General features: G+C 45.6%; 1 protein-coding gene across 2 annotated transcripts; it reads left to right on the top strand.

Annotated features, from left to right (window-relative positions):
- Positions 1–78: 78 nt before the first annotated feature.
- PPP1R3F (protein phosphatase 1 regulatory subunit 3F) lies at positions 79–16,554 on the top strand. 2 transcript variants are annotated; one of them, XM_045187596.3, is made up of 4 exons: positions 79–1,093; positions 10,568–10,623; positions 11,062–11,141; positions 13,360–16,554. In XM_045187596.3, the coding sequence occupies exons 1-4, from the start codon at positions 93–95 to the stop codon at positions 14,650–14,652; spliced, it is 2,430 nt and encodes an 809-aa protein (XP_045043531.2). In that variant the 5' UTR covers positions 79–92; the 3' UTR covers positions 14,653–16,554. The 2 variants fall into 2 exon arrangements, with proteins under 2 accessions (XP_045043531.2, XP_053773427.1); XM_053917452.2 differs by having other exon boundaries at positions 11,059–11,141.
- Positions 16,555–19,126: the final 2,572 nt, after the last annotated feature.

Below are 19,126 nucleotides of genomic sequence, written 5' to 3'. Positions count from 1 at the left end.
CGCTCAGGCCTTCCCATTGGCTGCTAGCCCTTTCAGGCCCTGCCCCCGCCGGTACCGCCGCCGGTGCCGTCGGTGCCGCCGCCGCCGCCGATATGGCGCGTACGGCCCCTGTGGAGCCCCCGCTGCGGCCTCCTGCGCCCCCCTCGCCTGCCGCGGGCGAGCCCCGCACCTCTGTCGAGGCAGCGGTGGCCCCGCGGAGGGTGCTGTTCGCCGATGAGGCTCTGGGGTTGCCGCTGGCGCAGCTGCGCCGCTATCGGCCGTGGGGCGGGCCTGGGGCGGGCAAGATGGCGGCGGTGGCCGGGCAAGATGGCGATGGCGGCGGGGTTGATGAGGACGACGATGGCGAGGATGGGGATGAAGGGGAGGAGGAAGAGGAGGCTTGCCCCGAGCCCTCACCGCTGTGCCCCGTCCCCGCTGGCGGGGGTTTTTACTTGGTGCCCACATTTTCGCTACCGCCTGCACCGGGCCGTCTGGAGCGCTTGGGGCGCGTCATGGTGGAGCTGGAGGCGCTGCTGCCGCCTCCCGGAGCGGTCCCCGGGGTTGCCGGGGTGTGGGTGCCGGGGGGGCGCCCACCTGTGCTGCGTGGGTTGGTGCGCGTGCTGAACCGTTCCTTCGAGAAGGCGGTGCACGTGCGGGCCTCACACGACGGCTGGGCTTCTTTCTGCGACCACCCAGCGCGCTACGTCCCGCGCAGCCCGCCGGGGGCAGGAGCGGGAGGACCAGGAACAGGAGATCCCATCCTGGATTCGGGTCTTGGCCTGGTCTCCGGCCAGGCGTCCGCATCCTCGCCCGACGACGGCGGCAGCACCGACCGCTTTGCCTTCCAGCTGCCCTTTGCTGAGGGTGCGGGTGATGGGGCGCGCCTGGACTTCGTGGTGCGCTATGAGACGCCCGAGGGCACTTTCTGGGCCAACAACCACGGCCGCAACTACACAGTCCTGCTCCGGATTGCACCCGCTCCCACACCCACAGATGCTGAAGGGCTGCCCCAGCAGCAGCAGCTGCCGCAGCTGGAGCCACAGCCCGAGTCCCAGGGTCCCGTGGAGGCTGAGGTCAGGCAGCTGAAGAGCTGCATGAAGCCGGTGAGGCGCAGGTAATGTCTGCCAGCGCCACCTCCGCCAACGCAGGGCTGTGTCCAGGATGACAGACAAACATCCTGACCCAGGAACCCCTCGGTCCTGCTCTCCAGGACAGGGAGGAGGGCATATTCAGCCAGTCAGTCAAAGAGTGATGAGAGGCCAAACATGTGCTAGGCTCTGTATTACAGGGGTTTTATTCATTCATTTACTGAATTGCACTGTAAATCCCTGAACAAGACATCTTTCCTGTCCTCAAGGATCAAGGTTCCTATGGGAGACAGTTGGGGGGGAAAAAAGCAAGCAGATAAGAAATACAGGGATAAGGTTAGCTGCTGAGAGGAAAGTAAAATTGGGTAAGGAGGGAATATCTATCTTAGGGTATTCAGGGAGGGCTTTTGAGGAGGTGAGTTTTGTATGATAAGAATTATCCACAGATACGGAGGAAGAGTTTGTAGAAAAGGAAAGGGAGGACTTTTCTGAGGAGGTGCCATTTAAACTGAGTCCCAAGTGTTAAAGAAGAGCAGTTATGCACACATATGGAAGCAAGGGTGTTATAGGCAGAACAGCCAGTGCAAAAGTCCTGAGGTGGGAATGAGCTTGGTGTAAATGATAGGCTCTATGATGGAGTGTAGAGAACTGCTGAGACATGGTAGTGTGGATGAGGGACCTTGTTAGTTACGGTGCAGGGAATCTGACCCCCATTTGACAGAGCAGGAAAACAAGGCTCCAGAGAGAAACGAGGTGGTAGCACCTGGCTTTTCCATTTTGGCCATAACCTTGAAGCCTGTGCACTCTCTTTATTGTTACGCTCTAATCAAGTCAGAGGCTTCCTGTTGAGATGAGTGGCTGAGCCCATCTTCACACAGAGAGGCATTGGTTATGGCAGAGGAAGAATCAGGTGGGCCTGGACTTGAAGCTCTTTTCCTTTGTTTTTGCCATGCCACCTGGTAAAAAGAGCCGGTTAACCCCAAAAGGCCCTGAGACAAGATTCTCCTAGGTTTTCTCTATCAAGCTTTGAATTGTTCAAGTTCTAGCAGATAGGCCTGATTCTTTTGGGGGTCAACTAAGTCTAGTCTGGGATAAGTAGATCCATGCACGTGTGGGAAATAACATACATTTCCCTGGTCATAAGAGGACTGGAAATTGGAATGGGAAAGTGCTTTTTGGACCTTGTATATACTGGATTAGTAGCCTCTGGCTGCAAGATGTTTGTGGTTCTGGCAAGGTATTGGGCTGTGAGTTGTTCAGATGGTCTAGCTCAGTTGGTGGGCAGATGTCCCTGGGTACTTGAGGAAGCAGGCAAGCACCCCCTTACCAACCTGTGAGACCCATAGTAACCTGAAACTTAGTCTAAGGGGGCAAGCAGCATGGCTTTCCTTACAGTGTTGATTAGGAGTATAGATTCTGGATCAGTACTTGGGTTCAAAACCCAGATCTGCCCTCTATGTTGGCCTTGTAACCTTGGCCAACTGCATTGTGTCTCAGTACCCTCATCTGTAAAACAAATAATTATACCCTCTTCACAGAAGATGAGTAAAAGAACCTAGCTTGGCTCATAGTAGTGCCATAAAGCGGTAAGCTAGTGTCAGTACTTAATCACACATACAGTTCCTTGGATTCTCCTCCCAAACTCTGCTCTGCCTGTCACCAGCTGTGTGTCCTTGCCTCAGTATTCTCATCTGCTAAAGGAGAATGACAGTCACTTTGGTTGGATTGGACGCAGCAAACATTGGCAAGGTAACTGAAGCTTGATGGTAGCTACAAAAGATAACAGTGGCCAGCATGTACTAATATCTATGCTAAGAGCTTCGAGTCCATTCTCTCTTGTGTCCTGCTGCTGTGCATGCTGTGTGCTATAGGTGCTATGGTTATGCCCACTTTATAGAGGGGGAAAGAGGTAGCTCAGAGAGGTAAGCCAGTTCGTTCAGTTTCACTCAGCTAGTGAGTGATGGGGCCAGGGGCAATTTTTTTTAAATGGTTCCTTTTGAAAGCCTGGTAGGATTCAGGGCAAATTGTGCATTTTGCTCCTGGTATTCCTGGCATGTTATGCTTTGCTCTTCTGTTTTTTGTTTTTGTTGTTTGTTTGTTTGGTTGGTTTTTTTGCTTTATTGAGGGCTAGCTACATAAAGTATTGATTTTAAGCGTAGGGCTCAGTGGATTTTTACATATCGGTTCCCTTGTGTAACTACCACCCAGATCCAAGGTATTGAGCTGTTCCAGTGTCCCAGAATCACCTTTTTCCAAGTCGTCATCCCAGCTGGGTATCGTGGGAGCCCTGTCTGTAAGACGCAACAGTTTGGGTAATGGAGTTTGGTCATTTTAGAGTGTGAAAGGAAGAGAACAGAGAAATCAAAAGCTCGCAGGGCCAAGGTGGGTGGAGAGGGTGTTTTTCTTTTAAAATACATGAGTGGTTTTAAGGAGAAATTGAAACAGCTCGTTCAGACAATTGTTTTGGTATCTGGCCCCAGGTCTGTGGTTCCTAACATGACTTGTGATATTATTTTAAGTGGGCAGATGGCTTTTTGATAGCTTCTTTATCTTTTGATCTCAGCTCTTGCAAAGGGAGGTTGGTGCTCATTGCAAGATCAGCGATAAGATTTTCTTTGTAGGTCGGTGGCTTTCTTGGTGAGTACATTTCAACTTATTATTGTTTTAAAACCTGTGTGCTGCCAATGAGTTGGAGCGCTGTTGAAGAACAGCTGCCCCCTGAGACTCAGTCCTCTTGGAAATGGTGGAGGATATCAGAAGATAGCCTTAACCTGCTGGAGCCCTGTCACAGAGGTCTTCCCATTCAGGAAGTGATGGCTGCAGGCCCACTGTGCACCAGGTGCAGCCACAGGGAAGCTCCAGAGAAGTCGATGGTAGCCATCGGAATACAGCTCAGAAACTGAAATGGCTGCATTCCCTGAGTTGCTTGACCAGGCCTTTGATAACCCTTGGCTTAGAGATGATCCATCAGCAAGCATTTATTGAGGGCCTACTATGTGCTGGGCACAGTCCTAGGTTCATACAAGGATAAAGATGCAGACTGGCACTGAGATGTCAGAAGGCTTGTGGTGGAACTGTGTGGAAAGGGACAGGTACAGAGGGCTTGTCATTTGAAACCTGGAAGAGGTCTAGGCACTTGGCTATTTGCATGCAAAATGTCATCTAATCCTTTCAACATTCTGGTATGAGATAGACTGGTTTATCCCTTTTTTTCCTTAGCAAACTGAGGTTCTCCAAGTCCAAAGTCCCAGGGTCAGTGTGGGGAGGAGCCCTCCTGGTCTGCCTTGGTTTAACACCCTTAGGAGGTATCCTATTCTTAAAAACAAGGACCAAGAAAGCCTCAGCATGGCCTTCAGGCACCTCCTTCCCTCTCCCACAATCTGGCCCCTGGCTGCTAGTCGCATCTCATGCTTCCCTCTGCCTTCTGAGCTCCTATCACCATGATCTTTCCAAGGATCCTTGCCCCTTCCTACGTCAGGGCCTTTGCCCATGCTGCTTTCATCACCAGGAATGTTGGTCCTGTGCCCACTAAAGTGTCCTTGTTTTGATCCTTCAGTTCTAAGAGTGCTTCTTCTGGGAAGCCTGTTCATTCCAACATCCTCAGGCCCGGGTTTTTTCATAGCACCCATCAGCCAAGCAGGCGAGCCCTGTTAGAGAATGTTGTGTAGTAGAGCAGATGGGCATCATCACAAATTCAGGATCATTTTCCACCCTGCCTGGCAGTCCTATTTTTATGATCCATTCTTGTCTCCTCCATGATGTGTTTCTTTCAAATGTTCAGACTTTACTTCCTGCTTCAAAAAAATACAAAAAAAACAAATAGAAGCCGTAAGAGTGGAACTCCCCACAACCTGCAAACTCCATGCCTGCAAACTGATTTCTCTCCTTTGTGTTACAGGGTAGGAGGGGGCTTTTTCTTCCCTCAGGTCAGTTCCTCCACTTGTGCTCTGGGTTCCATTCTCTTCCATTTGCTCCAGAACCTGACAATCAGTTTCTATTTCTTTCCTAGTAGCTTTTCACTGCTCTCCTAACCCGATCCTCTATTGGCCTTTATACATGCCAATATCTCTATTGCCTTAAAAATCTGTGCTTTGATCCCACCTCTGTCCACACTGCTGCTGGCCAGCACCTAATCATCCTCCCCTTCATTTCCAACCCCCCTCTAAATAGAGTTGCCTACACTTGCTTTTCCACTTGCTTCAGCCCACTGCACCTCATATTTCATAGGCAGGTTTTTGGTTTTCTTCTTGAAGTGGCTGAGCACTCCTATTTAAAATGCTTTATTCCCTTGCCTTGGGACCACACTCTGCTGCTTTTCCTCTTAACTCCTGGGTCCTCCTCTTTCTCCTTGCCCTTTCTTTTAGCCTCATATATTCAAACTCAATGTCTCCACTTGGCTAATGTTACAAATATGCCTCAAACTCCTCTTGTTCAAGATTGAATCCATTACTTCCTGCAAAGTGTTCTGAACAGCTTCTCACTCCCCTACCCCTCCCTTGGTTGTTTTCCTTCTAAGCATCCTAAGCTATTCCTGACCTGTAGTGTGGGCCAGGGCCCCGTCGTTCTAGGACATTCTTTCCTTTTCAGAAGGCACTAACCTCAGTTTGTAGTTAGACCTTCATTAGGGGATTATTGGATGACCCTCTCTGCCCTGCTAGACTGTAAGCTCCGTGAGGGGTAGGGACATGGTCTGCTTTTATTCACCTCTGTATTCCTGCAGGGCCTGCCATGGTGCCTGGCACTTAACAGGTACTCAATAAATGTTTGTTGAAAGAATGAGTGTGAGTATTTTTTTTTATGTCTTCCTTCACAGTAAATTGTAAGCTTCCTAGTCTGATTTGCTCACCATTGTGTCTCCAGGATCTGTCACTGGGTGGATGCACAGTAAGGTCTCAATGATTTTTTAGGTGCACCTGTACTGAATGGATGGGAACCCAACCTACTTACCAAGTTGGTAGCCTTAGGGGAAACCAGAACAATCAAAGTAAAATCAGGATGGGCCAGGGGTGATCTTTAGTTGTCTGGAGAGTGAGGACTTAGTGTAAAAGTGATTCTCTTTTATTCCACAGAAAACTAGTAGGACAACATGGTTAAGGATGTGGGACTGAGGCCACATGTATGAAAGTGCCAGAGCTGGGTTCTGTGCTGGAGCAGTCCTGCTCTAGTGGCCCAGTTTTTAACTGCTGTACCAGGTTAGGTGATGTGTCTTACCAGCTGGGCAATGCTGGGCAAGTTACTTTCCTTTTCAGAGCCTCAGTTTCCCTCAATGGGAAAGTGGAGGGGATTACTGTTAAGCACTTCATAGACAATTTTCCTGTATTTCCTCAGTCTAGCTCTCTGAGGTAGGTATTACTATTATTCCCTCTTCGCAGATAAACAAACTGAGGCATAGAGAGGTTTAGGTCACACAGCTGGTACATGGCAGAGCCAAGTTTATTCAAAATTACATGTCATGACCCTTGGTTAAGATGTGAAATCAATTTACTGGATTCCAACAAACACTTAAAAAATAGCATGGGGAATAATCAGTGCATCACAATGTGCTAAAGGTAAGTGTTTCTCAGTTAAGTATAAATATGTGTTCACACATGCATGGGGTGTGCTGGATTATGATATACAATGTATTTCTTACTGTGGGTCATGGTCAAATGAATGAAGTTACTGCTGTAAAAGAAGTTCATAGCACAATAAACTACTCTCTTCCCTCCACCCTGCTCGATTGTCCCTAAGTCCCAGATTGACACTGACACAGACTAGCTGGAAAAGACAGCAATGCCTCACATAACTTGGTGGCTTTCACAGTGCCTTCAAATGCTGTGCTTTTCAGAAAGAAGATGGCTCAGGGTAACTGGGATTCCAAGTATCAAAGGGCAGGTTTCTGAATTCTGAAGCCACCTGTCTCGAACCACTCTCCCCTCCCCCTATAGTCAGCCTTATCTTCAGGTTGGTGGCACGAGAGCTGGGGTCTGCTGAGTTTCCCTTTGGGTTTTATTGTGTGACCCACTTTGGGTTGGCCAAGTTCTTTGAAAACATGAGCATTGGGGGTGCTGATGGCAGTGATGGGAGTGCTCTGAAAGTCTGCTTTGCTCTTTTCCCATGGGGGTTGTCAGCCCTCACTCACTCACTCTGGAGATTCACTTTTTTCTGTTTTGGTTGGTCTAGGCTGGGGCTGATGGCACCTTTTTCTGAAATCTCACCCCCTGGTTTCTCTGGGTGTCACCTGAGGTCAGCGCCCATTGAGTTTCCTGATGGCAGGAAGAATTTTCATGTCCAGGTGACTGCCATACAGGCCCCTTCTAGGCTATAGTCTTGATTAGTTCTCATGAGCAACTAAAGGATTTGTGTTCAAAATGTCCCTAGGCCTATGTGTTCCAGCCCACTATTGTCCATTGCCCTTGAGGAGATAACCATGTGGCATTTGTGAGGCTGGTGCCAAAGAGCAGGTTTCCTTCTCAAAAATTAGTAAGCACACTGGGGTACAGTTTTGTTCTTAATCTTTTCCCTCTTCATTTTTCTAAGAACGCTGCTTCTCTGTTACTGATGAGTGAGTCAGTATACACTGGTACTCCATTTCTTTCACCATCTCCTTTTGATTAAAGTCATAGCTGCCCTCCAATGTTTACTGTGAAAGACAGTTCAAGGATATTTAGGTTTTCCTTTTTTTTTTTTTTTTTTTAAGCTCAGAGTTTCAAACACTGTCTTCAATATGGAGCCCTCTTTGGGTATTATCAGTGTGGTGTGTAGTTAGTGAATGTAGAGACATGGTTTCTTGAGCCTTTTTATATTTGTAGAAAGGGAAGGGTGTTGCTTTGAAAGATAGATGTGAAGGTTTTCAAATGATTTGGTGTATCAATGAAAATGGCCCATGGGGGAGGAGGTGAACAATAGGTGCCTTTGCCTCCTGTTTTCATCTCTGACTTCAGAGGTAGAGAGTGACCTGTGTACTTTTGCTGACTTCATGGATCTTAGGGCTGGCTGAATTGCTTGACCTGATATTTGGATGTTGCCCTTCTCACCCTCCTTGGCTATGGAAGAGATGCTTTGGGGTCTGAAGGATTTGTTTTGTGTTTGTTTTACTTCTCTCTCCTTCCTTCAACTGAACTGTGGAGTTCTTTTCCTGCTGATTGGCTCTGTCCTGAATTCCCACCCCCTTCTCTTTCATATACATCTAGGACACTACAGTGGCTTTTAAAAGCCTGGTTGTCATGTATGTAAGCTCTGGGCCAGATGGCAGGGGACAACTTGCATAATCCTGCCCCTGGGTGGGAGGGCTGCCTTTCTGTCTCTTTGTGGGTCTTCTTGAAGAGGCTTGCTGTAGAAGATCTTGGAAGATGACATTTTTTTCTTAATGAAAGACTTCACCAGCAAAAGAAGTTAGCAGAAGTTGTGTTGGGCCAAGAATCCAAAGATCTGGATTTTAGAGCCACTGAGGGGACTGGTGCAGTACCAAGCTGGTTTGCTTTGAAATCCCCTTTCTTATCCACGATGGGCAGGAGTTGATGGCTGGGCTTCTGGTGTCACCCACTCCAGGTCCTGGAGTATTCTCATCCAAAGACCTCAGGTGGGGCAAATGAGCCCTGGTTCATGGAGAAAGACAGATGGTTCCTTCTGGAACTTCAAGACTCTAGATCCAAGTATACAGTTCAAGTTTCCTCCCCGAGGGTGCTAATAAAAAGCAATTCTTGCAGCTGCTTCTGTGTCTAGTGGTTTCCTAGCCACATGTCCCATGAAGACAGGGAAGCTGGGAATGAATATGTGGGCAAAAGGCAGGTCTAAAGGAAAACTTGAGAGAAGTAGGAGGTAGGGATCTTGTCTATTATTGCTATCTCCCTCGATCTATCTGCTCCTGGAAAGGAATGGAGATAGGGTTGGAGCGAGACCTCAGTTTCCCTCATCCAAGTAGCAGCAGTTAGTTAGTTGAGAGCAGACTTAGAAGGAAGGCCTCGGTTTTGATCCTTGCTGCTGACCTTGAGCCATTTACTCAGCTTCCATTTCATCATCCTTAAGATGATAATAATGCTGCCTACTTCCACCCTGACTGGTATGGCTCAGTTGGTTGGGTGTCATTCCACAAAGCAAAAGGTCACAAGTTTGATTCCTGATTGGGGTGCCTGCCTAGGTTGTGGGTTTGGGCCCCCTTTGGGGCATGTGGGCAAGGCAGCTGATTGATGTTTTTGCTCCTTCTCTTCCTCCCTCCCCCCTCTATAAAAATAAATAAAATAAAATCTTAAAAAAAACACTGCCTACTTCAGAGGGTTAAAAGTACCCATCTCAGGGTTGCTGTGAGGATTTAATTAATAGTGTGTGTGGAACACTTAGCACAGTGCCTAACACCATAGTAACTACTGTGATATTCTGTTTCTGTAAAGGTAATTGTGATTACGTGTTTTCAAAAAAATTGCAACCATTTTCAGAAATGTCAACATCATCAAGTTACCTGAACTCATGTCAGATCTCTGCACATTTCAGCTAATGTTTCCCTCACTGCCTTAATCTCTAAGCACTTGATACTCATTGGTGAGAATCAGAACAGTGATTTCCCCGTGATCCTCGGGACTGCATCCCTGGCAGGGACTGCTGAAATACACTTGGCTTATGCCACTCAGACCTTGGGGTTTGATTTGCCTGGTGAAAGAGGATCAAGACCAACAAATATCTACGGGTGATTCAGCTTCTCATCTGTGCCAGGCACTGGTGTCTGGCTTGGTGTCCTCATTTCTCTTGACTGCCCTGTGCTTGGTGTGCTCATCCTGGATCCCCTGTGCTCTGTTTTAAGGTGAGGGGGTGAGGCTCAGGGAGGTTAGGTGCCTTGCCAGGCAATGGGTGGAGGGTTGGTAATGGGACCCAGGACTCTATGACTCTGGGTTACTTCCTTTTCTACTGACCTCTGTCTCATTCTCCAGGCACTTTCTCCCTTTTGCTGCTTCTTGAGCCCCACAGTCCTCACCTGCCCTTTCTTGGAAAAGATGGGTTCCTCCATAGCCAGGAAGATACACTAAAGAAATGATCCAAGTTGATCATAAAGCTATATCCAAAGATTTCTGCTGAAGCCTGCTTTGTGAGAGTGGAGTGGAGGAAACAACCTAGCTGCTAGTAGGATGGGGATGGTTACATACCTCATGGAGAGTCCATATAATAGGAGTAGGAAGCAGCCATTTTAAATGTTTACCGAAGTATGTAATGGTGCTTGTTACTGTTAAACGGACAAAACCAGCTGTGAAATTACATCTGTAGAATCTAAGCACTTTCATAGAATATTTGGAATGAAAATTTCCAAAATGTTAATGGTAGTTGCCTCTGGCTAATGTCACTTTTTATTGCTTTATGCTTTCCTGTATTTTGTAAATTTTTTTACAACGAGTGTGTAGGACTTTGATAATCCAGAAAGAAGGAGGCAGCAGAAGAGAAAACAGCAGATGTCAGGCTCAGAAGTTGCTGGTGGATGGCAGAACTGGCTTCTCAGGGTGTCAGATCTATGCATTCTCTCCTCTGCCCCACAGGCCTAACGAGGAAGAGCTGAGGATGAAGAATGTGGATGATAATACCCCTGCAGTGGGTAAGCAATTAGCAGGTGATAGGAGCTTTAGCTTATATTTACCATTTCTTCCTCCCCCTTTCCTTTCTATACAAATTAAGAGGCACCTCTGCCTTAGACTGTTACAGAAAGCTTCAGAGGCAAAACTGCCCATTGGCTAGAACAAATTTTCTTTTTTAAAAAATATTTTATTTATTTTAGTTTTAGAGGGGAAGGGAGGGAGAAAGGGAGAGAAACATCAGTGTGTGGTTGCCTCTTGTGTGCCCCCTACTGAGGGCCTGGCCCACAATGCAGGCATATGTCCTGACTTGGAATCGAACTGGTGGCCCTGTGGTTTGCAGGCCAGTGTTCAATCCACTGAGCCACACCAGCCAGAGCTAGAACAAATTTTCTTAACCAAACCAGACCTGCTTGTACACATGCCTTACCCCAATGCTTCCCTTCTCTTCTCTCCAGCAGAGCATCCTGATGTCCAGGAGTCAGTGGGTCCCCTGGTGGCCCCCACCCCTCTCCGTCCGTGGCCACAGATGACGATTCAGGTAAGCAGGACCTGGAAGCCTCTGTATAGACAGCCTGATGGGAGGCTGGGTGGTACGTGCTGACTTGCTCTGGGTCCACCCTAGGTTGGAAGGAGATCCCTTAAATCAGAACTTTAAGGTGGAGGTATAGAATGCAGTTATTTACCTGGGCTTATCCTAATGTCATTCCCAAATATATAGTGATTGCTTGCTCTGTGCAAAGCATTGTTAGGGATGCTAGGAATATGGTAGCAGCTAAAAATGCTATCATCATGGGACTTCCTTACATTTTCAGTGGAGTGAGCCATACCAAAACAGGCAACAGAAAAATATATGGCATTTTAGATGATGATGAGTGCTAAAGAAAAAAAGGGAGAGGGAGGGAAGGAGGGAGGGAGAAAGAGGGAGAACGTGGGGGGTATGTATGTGGCAAATTTTCAACTTTAGATTTTAGAGTGGCCAGGGAAGGCCTTAGTGGTAAGTGAGATTTGAGCAAAGATCTGAAGAAAGTGAGAGAGAGCCATGTGGATAACTAGGGTAAGAACATCCCATGCAAGTGCAAAGTCCTGGAGCAGCACCATGACTAATGTGTGTGAGGAACAGCAAGGAGCAGTGAGTGACAGGGAGCAGGAGGAAGTGAGGTTGGAAAGATGACAGGGACAGATTGTATAGGGCCTCACGGATCCAAGACTTCCGCTTCTACTCTGAGTGACAAGGGAGTCACGTGAGGGTCATGAGCTGGGAAGGGCCATCATCTGATTTAGGATTTAACAGGCTCCCTCTGGCTGCTGTGAGGGAAATACACTGTAGAAAAAAAATCCAGACATTATCCAATCCATAGATACTTCTGTTTGTATCTCATACAATTAATAAGTCTTAAAAAAACACTGTGCCATCATCACACTTCAGAAAATTAACAGTAATTCCTTAGTACCATCAAATATTTGGTCAATGTTCAAATTTCCTTGTCTCGTAAGTCATTTAGGACCCAAACAATGTCAACACATTGCATTTGGTTGATGGATCATTTTCGATTTTTAAGTCTCCCTCACTTTTCTTGCAATTTGCTTGTTCAAGAAAGCGTGTTTGTCCTGTTGAATTTCCCACAGTCTGTATTTGGTTGATTGCACCCATGTGGAAACATATTTCTTACTTAATTTTTAATTAATTTATTAATTCAGTTTAATTATTCTGATCTATTACATTTAATTAATTTATTAAGCTATTAATTTTATTAAATTAATAGATACAATCTATTTAAATAATCTATATAATCTATTAATTTAAATAGCATTGATTCTGTTTAATTCTCTTATCTCCACTTTGTTTATTAGCTGGAATTCTTCTCTAAAGAAAAACTATCTCACATCAATTGTCTGGCTACCTTGAAGTGTGTACCTTGAAGGTACATAGTTTGTATGGAAAAAGATGTATAAATACTTAATTTTTTCCTTTTTGTTTATCAGTTTTCAGAATAAATCAAATACTCCAAAGGTGACCAAATAAAGGGTTTTTGGTTTTCATATATCATTATTAACCCATGAATTTTAAACATATTTGATGAGTTTCAATCCATTGCCCTTATTTTTTTATGCTTAAATCGAACTGCCTCTGGCCACTGGAAGCTTATTTAGATTGGCTCCAGAGTCCTTTTTACATATACCTGTCACATTATTTGAACACTTCTTCATATTCTGGTATGGCAGTGTGTCCCAGACTCATCTGGTACTTTACCTGCCCCAATCTTGGAAACAGTCATTTATTTAAGGAGCCCTGGTTCCTTTTAGTGGAGAATGGTATTTAGATCTGGGTACCAGATGTGCTTATTGCTACTAGGTTGGTCATTGTTTCTAGGCCTTGTCAAAAGACAGAGCTAGGAAATAATTTTTTTTTAAGAAAAGATACATAAATTTATGTGGATGTTTTAGGTATGTTTTGGAAGCCAACCAACAGTATTTACTGACAGCCATTCAACTCAGCTTTATGATCTGGAGGAATCCCCCTTTTACTTCATCTGATTTTGTTATTTCAATATAGATGATGTAGTATTTGGAATTTAGAGAATTACAGAAGGCTCTTTAAGGAGTTTTAAAAGAAATCTGGAAGCACCTATGGGGCTGGGTGTGGGCTGTTACCCGTTCTCATCATCTATCCTTGTTTCATTCCCTCCTCTACTTTATTTCCTTCCCTTTCTCTCCCCTCCTGCACGCCTCCCCCCCCGCCCCCCGCATGGTTCCAGGTTTCTGAAGTTACAGTGACTGGCAAATCCCCAGAGGAAGGTGACATCCCTGGAAGAAATCCACCTGTGGCTTTCAGAGAGGTTCCCCAGCCACCTGCCATCAGGATTCCTCCCTCCTTTCTCTGTGGCATGGGTGGCTCCCCCAGGGACCAGGCATCAGGGCCGGATGCAAGTGAGGGGGCAGCTGGGCCTCTCCTGGAATCTAGTCAACAACAGGTGCAGGCTGCGTGGGAAGTATCGAGCGAGAATGGAGGGGGCCGAAAGGACTCCATGGTAGGGGCTATTATGGATGAGCCCTCTGGGGGTTTGGAGGTCATGAGTGGGTTGGAGGAGCTGCTTGGTGAGGACACCATTGACCAGGAGCTGGAGCAGCTCTATTTGTCCCACCTGAGCCGCCTGCGGGCTGCTGTGGCTGCAGGTGGGGCAGGAAGTAGCGGGGAGGGCTCCACAGATGGAGGGGTGTCCCCCAGCCATCCCCTGGGCATACTCACAGACCGTGACCTGATCTTGAAGTGGCCTGGCCCTGAGCGGGCCCTGAACAGTGCCCTGGCGGAGGAGATCACACTACACTATGCCCGGCTGGGGCGTGGTGTAGAGCTCATCAAGGACACCGAAGATCCTGATGAAGAGGGGGAGGGCGAAGAGGGACTCTCCATGATACCCTCTAGTCCAGAAGGGGACACCCCGAAGGAATCACCTCCAGAAATTCTCTCTGGGGCCCATTCCATGGTAGCCACTATGGGAGATGTATGGCTCCCATGGGCAGGGGGCTCCGGATGTGACAACCCTGTGGTTCTGGGTACAGAGGGTCAGTTCGCTGGGGCTCCAGAGGAGGGAATGTGCAAGGACACTGACACTTTGCACATGAATAGGGTGATATCTGGGGTGACAGGGTTCCCAGGAGGGACAGAAGCTGGGATGGAGTTCACCACTGAGGGGGCACACAGCTTGGTTCCTATATCTGGCAAGGAGTCAGCTGTTCCAGCCCTGCAGGGGCAAAATCTCACTCTCCTTGGTACCTCGGAGGCTGAAATCTGCCCTTCTAGCCTGGCCAGGCCCCAAGTAAACTCCCAGGATAAAGAGGGTTCAGGCCCAAGCCTTGTGTCCCCAAAGAGGTCTCCCACCCTAACAGTCCCTGCAGAATGTGTGTGTATTTTGCCTCCCCAGCTCTGGGGGCCCTTGACCCAGACTCTGGGGGTCCTGGCTGGCCTGGTGGTGGTCCCTGTGGCTCTGAACAGTGGTATGTCCCTCCTGGTGCTTGCGCTGTGCCTCTCTCTGGCCTGGTTCTCATAGGAGCTGCTTGTGGGACCATTAATAACAAGCATCCACTCTCTGGGGTCTGGGTAGGGATCACCCCTGTACCACCCCAGAGGGTTCAAATGGCACGTGTGGCCTGTACAGTGAGGGGTCCTTTGCTTCTGAGAATGCTCGATTGGAGACAGTCCTCCTTGTCCCTGAGCTCTCCAGTCAGCACAGGGCTCCTGTGGTGATACCAATGGAACGGAACAGGGGATGGGTGGATAGTGGGAATGACAACTTTCAGAATGGAACTGGGCATGTCCTCCCTTCTCCCTTCCCCCCGAGCCTGTATTTATTTTTGTATAATTCTCTGGATGAGGCAGAGTGGTCGTGAGCTGGTCTTGGGGCACAATTACCCAGAGATATATTTATTAACAGCCAACCTGTGCAACCTGCTGGAGCTTTATTTTTAATTTAATTTATATAGAGTACCTATTATTATATGCCACAATAGAGCTCTATGAGAAATGATGTGTCTTGCTGTGCAGTGTTCTGTTCAGGAATGAGTGTGCAAGGGTGGTCATATGGGAAGACTATAGTGGGGAGTGGGACATGGGACATGGTCATTTCTGCTGCTGTTGCTGCTTCAGTATGTCCTTGACTTACCCTGTTATTCTAATACATGTGGTCTAGTGGTCTCTGGGGTGGCAGGTCCTTTGGTCATTTCCACATTCTGTCAAGGAGGGAGGAAGAGTGGCAGCCACATAATGGTTTTATGTCACACGTGGTTGCAATGGTGGATGTGGTCAGCTGTGGATGTGGGATATTGGTTATGAATCAGCCACAAAGTTTTGAAGTTACTTAAAAAAAAACAACAACAGCCTTTTACACCAGCAGGGAGACTCCTCTGTCCCCAGGATTGGGAAGGCCTCAGAAAGGACAGAGGAGTGAAAAATTCATACCAGAGTTGCTATCCACAGACATTGCATTTCTAACTCAAAGCAGGAGACCCAGAAGCTTTGAAAGAAAGGATAGATATATTTACTACATGCCAATTAAAAACTCTGAAATCCTTGGTTTCCAGGGCACCACACTCTCCTAGTTTTCCTCTTTGCTCACCAGCTGTTCTAGAAGAATTTTTGGCACATAACAGGTGCCCAACCAATACCCATTGAATGAAATAAGTTAAGGAACAAATGAGTGTATGTGAGCAAATATAAAGAGATGGTTAGAGAACTTAGTTGGTCATTCAGTGGTTATAAGCTCAATTCAGTTCTGCAAATATTGACTGACCACCTCTGCTATGCTCTTAAGACACATGAAGGAGCTCACAGTATATGGGGGAGACAGACACAGAGAAAGAATTTCAGTGAAGTGTGATTAGTCCATTAACATTTCTATGGGTTCTTAGGGTATAATCCCAGCATTGGAATTGCCAGGTCAAAAGGCAGTAACCCTAACATCTCTGTTAATGGACTAACAGTGGGCTGTGGGGGCCTAAGGACAGTTACTTTGCCTAGTATGGGGACTCTGGAAGCCTTAGAGGACATGGTGCTCAAGCTGAATTATAAAAAATGAAAAAGTATCCACCAGGTAATAAAGGGGAAGAGAGAGGGCAGTCCAGTTAGAAGGAATGGCATTGCGGAGGTCTGGAAATGGAAAACAGCTAGTGACAACAAATCAGCACACCCATATTTCACTGATCTTTCAATGAGGAGATTCTAACTTTGTCAAATATCGAACTCCGGAGATATGTTGGCGTCCTTCCATTAATGCAGTAATTTGATCAATGTTCAAAAAGGCAACTTTATGCTAATTGTGTTGAGAAATTAGATAAAATGGACAAATTACTACAGACATATATTTTGCCAAAATTGTCCAGAAAAAGGGTAATCTTGAGTAGGTCTATTAAGTAACAGAACCTGTAGCCAAAGAGCTTTCCATATAATTTCCTCAGAAAACTAAAAATGGAACTGCCTTTTGACCTGGCAATTCCACTGCTGGGATTATATCCTAGGAACCCTGAAACACCAATTCAAAAGAACCTATGCACCCCAATGTTCATAGCAGCACGATTTACAATAGCCAAGTGCTGGAAGTAACCTGAGTGCCCATCAGTGAATGAGTGAATCAAAAAACTATGGTACATATACACAGTGGAATACTATGCGGCAGAAAGAAAGAAGGAGCTCCTACCCTTCGTGACATCATGGATGGATCTGGATAGCATTATGCTAAGTGAAATATGCCAGATGGTGAGGGATAAATACCATATGATCTCACCTTTAAGTGGAACCTAATCAACAAAACAAACAAGCAAGCAAAATATAACCAGAGACATTGAAATTAAGAACAAACTGGCAGTAACCAGAGGGGAGGTAGGAGGGGATAATGGCGGGGGGGAAAGGGTGAAGGGTTTTCAGGAATAACTATAAAGGGCACATGGACAAAACCAAGGGGGGTAGGATCAGGGGAGGTAGATGGGGATGGCTGGGGTGGGGGGGGAGTGGAGAAGGGAAAATGCAGACAACTGTACTTGAACAACAATAAAATTAAGAATAAAAGAGATTTCCATACAGAAACTCTGGGCCCAGATGGGTTTACTCATGAAACACTCAAGGAACAAGTAATTCCAATTTTACACAAGCAGAGTGTAGAAAAAGAGGGAGCATTCCTAATTTATTTTATGGGGCTGATATAACCTTGACACTAAAACCTGATGAGTGAAAAACAAATATAGAATAATCTCAAGAAAATAGATGCAAATATTTTAAACCAAGTGATAACTGCCTGTCTGAGTCTGTTCAGGCTGCTATAACAAAATAACATAGACTATGTGGCTAATAAATAACAAACATTTATTTCTCACAGTTTCTGAGGCTTGAAGTCAAGATAAGATACCAGCAATTTTGGTGTGTTGTGAGGGCCAACTTAGTGGTTCATAGACTTCTCACAATGGCCTCACAGAATGAGGGGAGAAGGTCAGTTTCTGGAGTCTCTTTTGTAAAGGCACTGATCCTATTCACGAGGGCTATATGCTCATGACCTAATCACCTCCCAAAGGCTTCACCTCCTAATACTATCACATTAGTGACTAGGTTTTTGAAGGGATAGGAACATTCGTCCCTAGAACTGCCTAAGTCCGAATACAGATGCTCTTTGACTTATAATAGGGTTACTTCCCAAGAAACCCATCATAAGTTGAAAGTATCATAACCTACCAAATATGGCTTAACCTGGCCTACCTTAAATGTGACCAGAACACTTGCATTAGCCTACAGTTGGGCAATTATCTGGAGTTTCACTTCAAAAGTAATTGCCTTCCTCTTCTCACCAGAAACAGAAGACACAGATGGGTGTATTGTAGACATGATGGGATGTGAAAACATGAAACACGATATCCAAAAAATGATGGCAACACAAAACACTGTAGCCAATTGGTTGTTTATTCTTGTGATTTTGTAGCTGACTGGGAGCTTCAACTCACTGCTGCTGCCCAGCTTCACAAGAGAGTATTGTACTGCATATTGCTAGTCTGGGGGAATGGTTTCTATTAAATGTGTATCACTTTTGCATCATTGTAAAGTTGAAAAATTGTAAGTCAAACCATTGTAAGTTGGAGACCATGTGTATGTTAAAAAAGTATAATATGACCAAATTGGATTTATTCCAAAACTGCACTGTGGTTTAACATTTGAACTCAATCAGCATAATTTGCCCCATTAGCAAATTAAATGAGAAAAACCACAATTATCTCAGTTGTAGAGAAAGGGTTAGATGAAATTTAACATCTATTCATGATTTAAAGAACCTTAGCAAGTTAGTTGAATAAATTTTCTAACAATAAAGGATACCTACAAAAATTTACAATAAAGTACATAGAAGGGAAATGTTAAGAGCTTTGACATTTGGAATGTGGCAAGCATGCTTGCTGTCACCATTTCTACTCAGCATTGTACTGGAGGTCCTAGCAAGCACAATAAGTCAAGGAAAAGAAAATATTTAAATATTGGAAGTGAACAGAATTTTCATTATTTGTAGATGATACCATTGTGTTGTAGAAAATCCAAAATAATCCATAGATAAATTATTAGCATTAAGAATTTAAAATTTTTTTGATATAAAAATCATATTAAAAAATCCATTGCTTTTATATGCTAACAACAAAGAAATTTTAATAAAGATACCATTTATGAACTTCTTAGAAATTAACAAAAGGGAGAAAGATCTCTTTGGAAAAAAGAAAACCTTGAAGAGCATTAAAAAAGACTAAAATAAATGGACGTGTTCATCAAATGGAAGAGTCAATGTCATTAAGCTGTTAGTTCCCTTTCAACTGTTTTGTAGGTTCAGTGCAAATCCAGTCATGATTCCAATATTTTTTGTGTTTGTGTTATAGCAAGTTAATTCTTAAATTTATGTCTAAGTGCCAACTATCCAGGACACCCATACTTATAAAATTATAGCAATTAAGATAGTGTAATACTGCTCCAAGGATTGACAAATAGACCAATGAAAGACCAGTGGT

The sequence above is a fragment of the Desmodus rotundus genome, chromosome X (genome assembly GCF_022682495.2).
Source record: "Desmodus rotundus isolate HL8 chromosome X, HLdesRot8A.1, whole genome shotgun sequence".
In the NCBI taxonomy this organism is placed as follows: Eukaryota; Metazoa; Chordata; class Mammalia; order Chiroptera; family Phyllostomidae; genus Desmodus; species Desmodus rotundus.
The sequence above is the reverse complement of the archived record's forward strand: the minus strand, read 5'-3'. Positions and strand labels throughout refer to the sequence as shown.